The 10532-nt window shown below is 45.1% G+C and overlaps 1 protein-coding gene across 2 annotated transcripts in view; it reads right to left on the bottom strand.

Moving 5' to 3' along the window:
* Positions 1 to 6007, bottom strand: part of igsf9ba (immunoglobulin superfamily, member 9Ba) — a 91258-nt gene extending 85251 nt beyond the window's left edge. For both annotated transcript variants that reach the window (XM_014162997.3, XM_082966654.1), the window contains exon 1: positions 5700 to 6007. In XM_014162997.3, coding sequence (XP_014018472.3) covers positions 5700 to 5763 — 64 coding nt within the window. In that variant the 5' untranslated portion in view covers positions 5764 to 6007. The remainder of the gene's footprint in view (positions 1 to 5699) is intronic.
* Between the last annotated feature and the right edge of the window lie 4525 nt (positions 6008 to 10532).

The following is a 10532-nucleotide window of genomic DNA, read 5'->3' on the forward strand; positions in this document are numbered from 1 at the left end:
TACCCTCTCTCTCTCTCTGTCTCTACCCTCTCTCTCTCTCTGTCTCTACCCTCTCTCTCTCTGTCTCTACCCTCTCTCTCTCTCTGTCTCTACCCTCTCTCTCTCTCTGTCTCTACCCTCTCTCTCTATGTCTCTACCCTCTCTCTCTCTGTCTCTACCCTCCCTCTCTCTGTCTCTACCCTCTCTCTCTCTGTCTCTACCCTCTCTCTCTCTCTCTCTCTCTCTCTCTCTGTGTCTCTACCCTCTCTCTGTCTCTACCCTCTCTCTCTCTCTGTCTCTACCCTCTCTCTCTCTGTCTCTACCCTCTCTCTCTCTGTCTCTACCCTCTCTCTCTCTGTCTCTACCCTCTCTCTCTCTGTCTCTACCCTCTCTCTCTCTGTCTCTACCCTCTCTCTCTCTCTGTCTCTACCCCCTCTCTCTCTCTGTCTCTACCCTCTCTCTCTCTCTGTCTCTACCCTCTCTCTCTCTCTGTCTCTACCCTCTCTCTCTCTGTCTCTACCCTCTCTCTCTCTGTCTCTACCCTCTCTCTCTCTGTCTCTACCCTCTCTCTCTCTGTCTCTACCCTCTCTCTCTCTGTCTCTACCCTCTCTCTCTCTGTCTCTACCCTCTCTCTCTCTCTCTCTCTCTGTCTCTACCCTCTCTCTCTCTGTCTCTACCCTCTCTCTGTCTCTACCCTCTCTCTCTCTGTCTCTACCCTCTCTCTCTCTCTGTCTCTACCCTCTCTCTCTCTCTCTGTCTCTACCCTCTCTCTCTGTCTCTACCCTCTCTCTCTCTCTCTCTCCTCTGTCTCTACCTCTCTGTCTCTACCTCTCTGTCTCTACCCTCTCTCTCTCTCTCTGTCTCTACCCTCTCTCTCTCTGTCTCTACCCTCTCTCTGTCTCTACCCTCTCTCTGTCTCTACCCTCTCTCTCTCTGTCTCTACCCACTCTCTCTCTGTCTCTACCCTCTCTCTCTCTCTGTCTCTACCCTCTCTCTCTCTGTCTCTACCCTCTCTCTGTCTCTCTGTCTCTACCCTCTCTCTGTCTCTCTGTCTCTACCCTCCCTCTCTCTCTGTCTCTACCCTCTCTCTCTCTCTGTCTCTACCCTCTCTCTCTCTCTGTCTCTACCCTCTCTCTCTCTGTCTCTACCCTCTCTCTCTCTGTCTCTACCCTCTCTCTGTCTCTACCCTCTCTCTCTCTCTGTCTCTACCCTCTCTCTCTCTGTCTCTACCCTCTCTCTCTCTGTCTCTACCCACTCTCTCTCTGTCTCTACCCTCTCTCTCTCTCTGTCTCTACCCTCTCTCTCTCTCTGTCTCTACCCTCTCTCTCTCTGTCTCTACCCTCTCTCTCTCTGTCTCTACCCTCTCTCTCTCTGTCTCTACCCTCTCTCTGTCTCTACCCTCTCTCTCTCTCTGTCTCTACCCTCTCTCTGTCTCTACCCTCCCTCTCTCTGTCTCTACCCTCCCTCTCTCTGTCTCTACCCTCTCTCTCTCTGTCTCTACCCTCTCTCTCTCTCTCTCTCTCTCTCTCTCTCTCTCTGTGTCTCTACCCTCTCTCTGTCTCTACCCTCTCTCTCTCTCTGTCTCTACCCTCTCTCTCTCTCCGTCTCTACCCTCTCTCCGTCTCTACCCTCTCTCTCTCTCCGTCTCTACTCTCTCTCTCTCTGTCTCTACCCTCTCTCTCTCTGTCTCTACCCTCTCTCTCTCTCTGTCTCTACCCTCTCTCTCTGTCTCTACCCTCTCTCTCTGTCTCTACCCTCTCTCTCTCTCTGTCTCTACCCTCTCTCTCTCTCTGTCTCTACCCTCTCTCTCTCTGTCTCTACCCTCTCTCTCTCTCTGTCTCTACCCTCTCTCTCTATGTCTCTACCCTCTCTCTCTCTGTCTCTACCCTCCCTCTCTCTGTCTCTACCCTCTCTCTCTCTGTCTCTACCCTCTCTCTCTCTCTCTCTCTGTGTCTCTACCCTCTCTCTGTCTCTACCCTCTCTCTCTCTCTGTCTCTACCCTCTCTCTCTCTGTCTCTACCCTCTCTCTCTCTGTCTCTACCCTCTCTCTCTCTGTCTCTACCCTCTCTCTCTCTGTCTCTACCCTCTCTCTCTCTGTCTCTACCCTCTCTCTCTCTCTGTCTCTACCCCCTCTCTCTCTCTGTCTCTACCCTCTCTCTCTCTCTGTCTCTACCCTCTCTCTCTCTCTGTCTCTACCCTCTCTCTCTCTGTCTCTACCCTCTCTCTCTCTGTCTCTACCCTCTCTCTCTCTGTCTCTACCCTCTCTCTCTCTGTCTCTACCCTCTCTCTCTCTGTCTCTACCCTCTCTCTCTCTGTCTCTACCCTCTCTCTCTCTCTCTCTGTCTCTACCCTCTCTCTCTCTGTCTCTACCCTCTCTCTGTCTCTACCCTCTCTCTCTCTGTCTCTACCCTCTCTCTCTCTCTGTCTCTACCCTCTCTCTCTCTCTGTCTCTACCCTCTCTCTCTGTCTCTACCCTCTCTCTCTCTCTCTCTCTCTGTCTCTACCTCTCTGTCTCTACCTCTCTGTCTCTACCCTCTCTCTCTCTCTGTCTCTACCCTCTCTGTCTCTACCCTCTCTCTCTCTCTGTCTCTACCCTCTCTGTCTCTACCCTCTCTCTCTCTCTCTGTCTCTACCCTCTCTCTCTGTCTCTACCCTCTCTCTCTCTCTCTCTCTCTCTCTCTGTCTCTACCTCTCTGTCTCTACCCTCTCTCTCTCTCTGTCTCTACCCTCTCTGTCTCTACCCTCTCTCTCTCTCTGTCTCTACCCTCTCTATCTACACTCTCTCTATCTACCCTCTCACTCTGCCACACTCCGTCTCACTCACTATGTCAATAACAGAGACATACATTGAATCTCTTAAATTCTGCTGAGCCGAATAATATGACTGTTATTTTTTCCCTATTTAAATCTTTGGAACCTCCCTGTTCAATGATGGAATCCATTTTCTTCTTGACTGCCTGAGTGGTACTTGTGGTTTTACTACCCTTGGGATTCTCGTGAGACTTTTCAAGGATTGGCACTGCTTCCCTGGGAGCAGATAGGCCTGCAGATCATCAAACCTCAACTAAGCATCACATACAGTAAAGCCAGAAACTATGAGTGATTGAATAAGGGATACATTCGTGATTGCTGTACATTTCTGTGAGTTGAGATACAGTACTAGAATTGTATTCATTTTCATCAAACTGGGAGGGAGAGCCAGCCTTTGTTTTGTATGGTTACACTAGTTTGTCAGAAGTGTGAGTAGTCAACCAGAGAGAGAACTGGGGGCTTCAACCAGGCCCGTTCCTCATTCTGGCTTTCCCAGAATGCTCCAGGCTTTGTTTGCATGGAGATTCCACTGGGAGCATACTGGCCGAGGCGAGAGGAGTGGTTGCAGCAGAAAGAGCTGGCACATGCCCAGTGCTGTGCTGGCAGAAGTCTGCCTTCCACAGCTTGAGCACAGGGCTTTCTCTAGGCTGGGTTTACAAGCTTTACTCCCATGATTGGGAGAGTAAATAGAGCATATGCCTGACAGTGAACGAGTGAGGGTATAGGTTGTATGTCTGAGTGAAAGTGAGTGAGTGACTGAGGGAGTGAGTGAAGTGACTGAGGTATCTGTTGGTGAATGGGCACTATAGATGAGTGAATGATATCAGAGAACGATTGAATGAATGAGAGAGAGAGAGAGAGAGAGAGAGAGAGAGGGAGAAGAGACTAGATTGCCTAGACTAGACTGCCTGTATCCTCTTTGGCATGGAAAAGGAAAGGGAAAGGGGGATACCTAGTCACTTGTACAACTGAATGCCTTCAACTGAAATGTGTCTTCCGCATTGAACCCAACCCCTCTCAATCAGAGAGGTGCGGGTGCTGCCTTAATCAACATCCCCATCATCGGCGCTCAGGGAACAGGAAGGCAGTCATGGTACAGTAGGATGAAACACATATTGCCAGGGACTGGGAATGGGGTCATGTCCATATCAATTCAGGAGATAAATTCAAATGTAATTCATGCCCATAGTTTGTAACAAGGATTTTTGCTTCTGAATTAATTTTCGGAATTGATTGGTTTGAAATGGAATTGACCCCAACCCTGCTAGGGACACTACCCTCTACTCTGACATTTGATCTCTTCTACCAACATGTCTAACACAGAGATAGTAAACGCAACAGCCAAAGGACGCAGACATTCTTAGAAAGTATACCAATGGTATTAATATTTTCCCACATACGCTGTTTAACCTAATATTTGCATAGGTAGTTTTCAGATTTGTGTAATCACATTTCAGCAGTTTTCTAAAACAGTTTTTATGGAAAAATAAATCCTAACCCTAACCAAAATGAATGGTGGGATTAAAAAGAAAAAAACCAACATTGTATAGCCCACTGGTAATACCTAGGTAATACATATTTCAGGGTTGGAACTGGCAGTGACTGAATGTGACTGCTACATGAGAGACCAAGACAGGTATGAATTATCAAAGAAACAGCGTAAAGGAAATAATAACGTATGTTTTGACTAACTAATATCTAATTATGTTTCATATAGAAAAACGAACCCCTGGCCCTCACAAATCCTAAAACTTAACAATTCTAATCCTCAATTGTCAAATAAAACATAAAGCAGAGTAACTTTAGACAGAGGATGAGGGGTCATTGAGCTCAGTCATCATCATATGACGACTCGAGAAAGGGCTCCCCCATCTGGACACTATTGGAAGAGCAAGGTTAAGTCAGTCCATGGGTCAACACAGTAGTTTCATGAAAATGTGAACAAACTTGCATAATTTATATTGTAATTATTAAACAGTTCATTGTGCCACTCCAGACCATTTGGTAAACACCTCTAATGGGCACTGCATCAGTCACAACTGTCAGTTACTGACACATCACACACAGCAGTTACATACCATCTGAAATACAATTTAAACAGACAAAATCTAATTAAATCAAATGTTATTGGTCCATACACATGTTTAGCAGATGTTATTGCGGCTGTAGCAAAATGCTTGTGTTCCTAGCTCCAACAGTGCAGTAATATCTAACAATTCACAACAATACACACACATCTAAAGTAACAGAAATAAATACATTCATGCACAGACAAGTTCCAATGTCATGTGACAATATTGCTGCATTGAGGAGTTACTTTCCCATGCTGGAAACTAGTGAAGCAGTCACACCCCTTTTTGTAAAATTATCACATTTGAGACTGCTGATCATGACAGATTTTCTTCGAAAGCAAATATCAGAAGAAAAATGTGTTTCATTTTGTGTTTTTTGCCTTTTATCCGACACATCTGAAACACATGTCCTGACTGTATAGGCTACTATCACTGACCATAGCAATATGTACTTACAGTAGAGAGAGTAATATGCTTGTAGTATTTTTCTGCTCAAATAATGGACCAATTATTTTACACAGAATTACGCAATATTATGTCTCACTTATTTGTCCTTTCAAATATGAGTTTTTACTCTTTAGGCTAAATTACATGATAATTGCATGATAAGGAGTAGGCTAATATTTTCCATAAAATATTTAGAAATACAAATAAACCAAGGCAGAACTTTCACGTGACTAGAGAAAATGCAGCCATTTATATAAATGAAAAACAGTTATTGCGTTTATGTACCAATTTAGAATGAGCATGCTATGCAAAGGCCAGCAGCAAACCCACATGCAGTCGCTCAAAATTATATATTATGGGCGACACAAAATATATTGCACTTCAACTCACCTTGAGCGGCCGTTCCTCTGGTGCTGAATACACTTGCTATCAAAGTGGCCACATACCAAATCATAGTACTATTGCCGACCAGCTATTACAACGCAAAGTGCCCCGTTCAACGAATCTGTCATATTCGACCTTGCACCGCGCGCGCTCTTATCGACGCCCTTTTATTCATATTCTATGCACTTTCCTATCGGCGATTCCCTTCATCCCTTCCCTCCCCCGTCCTTCCGTCCGCATCCTCTCTCGAAGAGACAGAGCACCTGCACCGCCGCGATTGTAGTAGACCGAGCTGTTTTACGAGTGCATAGTGAAATCTTTGTGAGAATTTAGCCACTAGGTCCGCCTCTTCTATCATTGGATTGGTTGCTGATAGAGGATTTGGGGCGTGTATTGGCTATTATTCCGCCCCTTACTATCGAATGACAGGAGGACAGACGCGTACCAATTCAAGGTGAGTTGGAGCGTGCCGTAGTAGTAGAACCGCAGTATCATGCGCATTGACAGAGAGCCGAGTCCGCATCTTTAAATGCCTGTCTTGAAGTGTCCCTTAACACGTGGCACCATAATTGTTCAATACTGACCAGTATATTGAGAGCCTTTGAACATGCATTCATTCTTCATATCAATGTTGGCATATCTATTCATGCTGCGAGCTACAGTATGCTGTTGATGTGCAAGAGCCATGATGTCTGTGCCGTTCCTCAGTCTCTCTTCTGTCTGTCGCTCATTCACAGCCTCTAGCTGTGGTCATGTCGTGGTCACCGGGTTAAAACGTTCCCTTTCTGATACTACAACCTCGGCTAATGTGTTGGGTGTGGCGACAGATGCAAACATTGTTTTCCCTTCTATTTATTCGAGGAGGCTGCCTTGTCTGCTGATGCTCCCAATCCAGCGGTAGCCTAGCTACACATGGCATAGCGTTGGAACCCTATCCGCACGCGCATTTTACATCTCCATTCAGTGAAAATGTAGAGGTATTAAGAGTCACTTTTTCCAAACACTGCACATAACATATACAAATCAGAATGATTGAAATGTTTTTTTATTTCCCTCAGAAAAATGATCTACAATCTAAAGTACTTCTCCATCAATGCAAAATGGTGTTATGTTCCTCTCCATATATGGATAAAAGCAGTTTATGTGGTTTTCTGTATCTTTCAGGTACTTACTCCATCTTATTCCAGTGAATGGTAGGCCTAATACTGCACATGCACATTCCTCAGTTATATGATAGCAATTCAGCAAGTCTGGCTTCACATTTTTCAGCTGCTACTTATCATGACACACAACCCAATATTTTCACTGACTGCTCCCCAAAATGAAGGACAGATATATACTCTATCTGATAAATAAATAGCATTTTAGGGTCAAAATTAAGACTAATGTTGATTGGACTGTATCCTAGGGCTCCCGTGTGGCGCAGTGGTATGGCACTGCATCTCAGTGCTAGTGGTGTCAGTTACAGACCCTGGTTCAATTCCAGGCTGTATCACAACCAGCCGTGATTGGGAGTCCCATAGGGCGGCGCACAATTGGCCCAGCATCGTCTGGGTTAGGGTTTTGCCGGGGTTGGCCGTCATTGTAAATATTAACTGACTTGCCTAGTTAAATAAAGGTTAAATAAAAATTTAAAAAATTGTATAAACCATTCAGGAATTTGGAAAGGCAGTAACAGGGACATTTTCCAGGCTTTGTAGAGAGATGTGGCTACAATATGGTAAACAACTGCAATTAAAAGTGGTTCATTTGGCAAACATTTAACCACACAATAGAGAACTGTGTATCACGGAACAATATGAAACAACACCTGGAGGAACAGCAGTATTGTAATAGAGGTCTATGCCCTGGATGGGTGGTGAACTGGGGAATCTAAAGTGCCCATACCAAACATACATTCTATGCTAACAACACTCCACATTCTTTCACGACTGGATGGATTCCACATTTGACTATGTTGGGAGCTTTGGGTAACACAGTAAAAAAAAACATAATGGTCAATGAGGCATTTTATTTTTTGACTCTTAATTAGGAGAAAGTGCCTTTGCACAAGAGAAACAGAGTTTTGGGATGGACAAAGTGATGACATCAAGGGATTACATAGTGTGGAAATATATATCCTAGGAATTCTTGTGTACGTACATTTTCTTAGAGATCGTCTGACATCTGTGACAGAAATTACATTTGGGTCCATTTGTAAAATGGCAAACACCTTTTCCATGGCAACTTGTGAAATTACACAGAACAAAATATAAACGCAACATGCAACAATTTACAGTTCATATAAGGAAATCCGTCAATTGAAATAAACTCATTAGGCCCTAATCTATGGATTTCACATGACTAGGAATGCTAGTCTAGGAATCTGTTGGTCACAGATACCTTTAAAAAAAAAGGTAGGGGCATGGATCAGAAAACCAGTCAGTATCTGGTGTGACCACCATTTGCATGACACATCTCCTTTCCATAGAGCTGATCAGGCTGTTGATTATAGATTGTAGAATGTTGTCCCACTCCTCTTCAATGGCTGTACGAAGTTGCTGGATATTGGCGGGAACTGGAACACACTGTCGTACATGTCGATCCAGAGCATCCCAAACATGCTCAATGGGTGGTAACATGTCTGGTTAGTATGCAGGCCATGGAAGAGCTGGGACATTTTCAGCTTCCAGAAATTGTGTACAGATCCTTGCAACATGGGGCATTGCATTATCATGCTGAAACATGAGGTGATGGCAGCGGATGAATGGGACGACAATGGTCCTCAGGATCTCGTCACGGTATCTCTGTGCATTTAAATATGCCATCAATAAAATGCAATTATGTTCATTGTCCGTAGCTTATGCCTGCCCATACCATAACCCCATTGCCACCATGTTCACAATGTTGACATCAGCAAACCGCTCACCCACATGACGCCATATTCACTGTCTGCCATCTGCCCAGTACAGTTGAAACTGGCATTCATCCATGAAGAGCACACTTCTCCAGCATGCCAGTGGCCATCGAAGGTGAGCATTTGCACACTGTAGTCGGCTACGACGCCAAACTTCTGTCACGTCAAGACCCTGGTGAAGACGCCGAGCATGCAGATGAGCTTCCTTGAGACGGTTTCTGACAGTTTGTGTAGAAGTTCTTCAGTTATGCAAACCCACAGTTTCATCAGCTGTCCAGGTGGCTGGTTCCAGACAATCCAGCAGGTGAAGAAGCCGGATGTGGAGGTCCTGGGCTGGCGTGGTTACACATGGTCAGCAGTTGTAAGGCTGGTTGCACATACTGCCAAATTCTCTAAAACGACGTTGGAGGCGACTTATGGTAGAGAAATTAACATAAAATTTTCAAGCAACAGCTCTGCAATCAGCATGTCAATTGCACGTTCCCCCAAAACTTGAGACATCTGTGGCATTGTGTTGTGTGAGAAAACTGCACATTTTCGAGTGGCCTTTTATTGTCCCCAGCACAAGGTCCACCTGTGTAATGATCATGCTGTTTAATCAGCTTCTTGATATGCCACACCTGTCAGGTGGATGGATTATCTTGACAAAGGAGAAATTCTCAGTAACAGAGATGTATCAGGTTTCAGGTAAGACCCAAGTGCAGACTGTTTTGAAGGAACAATGTTTATTGTAACAACAGGGGCAGGCAAACGACAGGTAAAGGCAGGCAGGGGTCGATAATCCAGAGTAGGTGGGCCAAGGTACAGGACGGCAGGCAGGGTCAGGGGCAGGAAGAGTGGTCAGGCAATCAGGCTCATAATCAGGACAGGCAATGGTCAAAACCAGGAGGGCGAGAAAAAGAGAGACGGGGAAAAACAAGAGCTGAGAAAACGCTGGTTGACTTGAACAAACAAGACGAACTGGCACAGACAGACAGAAAACACAGGTATAAATACCCAGGGGATAAGTGGGGAAGATGGGCGAAACCTGGAGGGGGGTGGAGACAAGCACAAGGACAGGTGAAACAGATCAGGGCATGACAAGATCTGAACAAATTCTAAGAGAAATAAGCTTCTTGTGCCTATGGAACATTTCTGGGATCTTTTATTTTAGCCCATGAAACATGGGATCAACACTTTACATTCTGCGTTTATATTTTTCTTCAGAGCAAAACAAGCATGAAAGTATGTTTTTTATTTTAAGTTGATATGTCCATTGAAATGGTCCTGGATGACAAAGCCATTAGGAGGGTGGAGTTGTCCTCTGTCGACCCAATTACTGTCATAGGTGAGGTGCAATAGTGCTCCCTCTCTGCTGCATGGCAAACTGAGCACAAGGTCATCTCTCTCTCTGTCTCTCTCTCTCTGCCTCTCTGCTTCTCTGCCTCTCTCTCTCCCTACCTGCCTGCCTGCCTGAAGTTGCAAGAGTGCTGACACATTGCTTTTTCCTGACCAGAACATCTCATGACCCTCTGGGATTATAAATCCTGATAAGTACTGTACAGGGTCTGTTTCCACGGTGACACCAACATAGCATAATGGTATTAGCCCAGCTTTATGAGGCAGTAGAAGACAGACAGACAGACAGACAGACAGACAGACAGACAGACAGACAGACAGACAGACAGACAGACAGACAGACAGACAGACAGACAGACAGACAGACAGACAGACAGACAGACAGACAGACAGACAGACAGACAGACAGACAGACAGACAGACAGACAGACAGACAGCAGCAGTGTGGTGATTTCTTTTAGATTAGGATGAAAGTTGATATAATCCCCTTTTATGCATCTCTTATTTAGAGCATCATTACTGTAATAGGTTGTTGACAATTTTAGGCAAATAATGTTTTCATTATGAGTCACTATAACTTGTTACCATAGTATTACCATGTTATT

Source organism: Salmo salar, chromosome 20, assembly GCF_965601325.2.
Source record: "Salmo salar chromosome 20, fSalSal1, whole genome shotgun sequence".
Taxonomy (NCBI): Eukaryota; Metazoa; Chordata; class Actinopteri; order Salmoniformes; family Salmonidae; genus Salmo; species Salmo salar.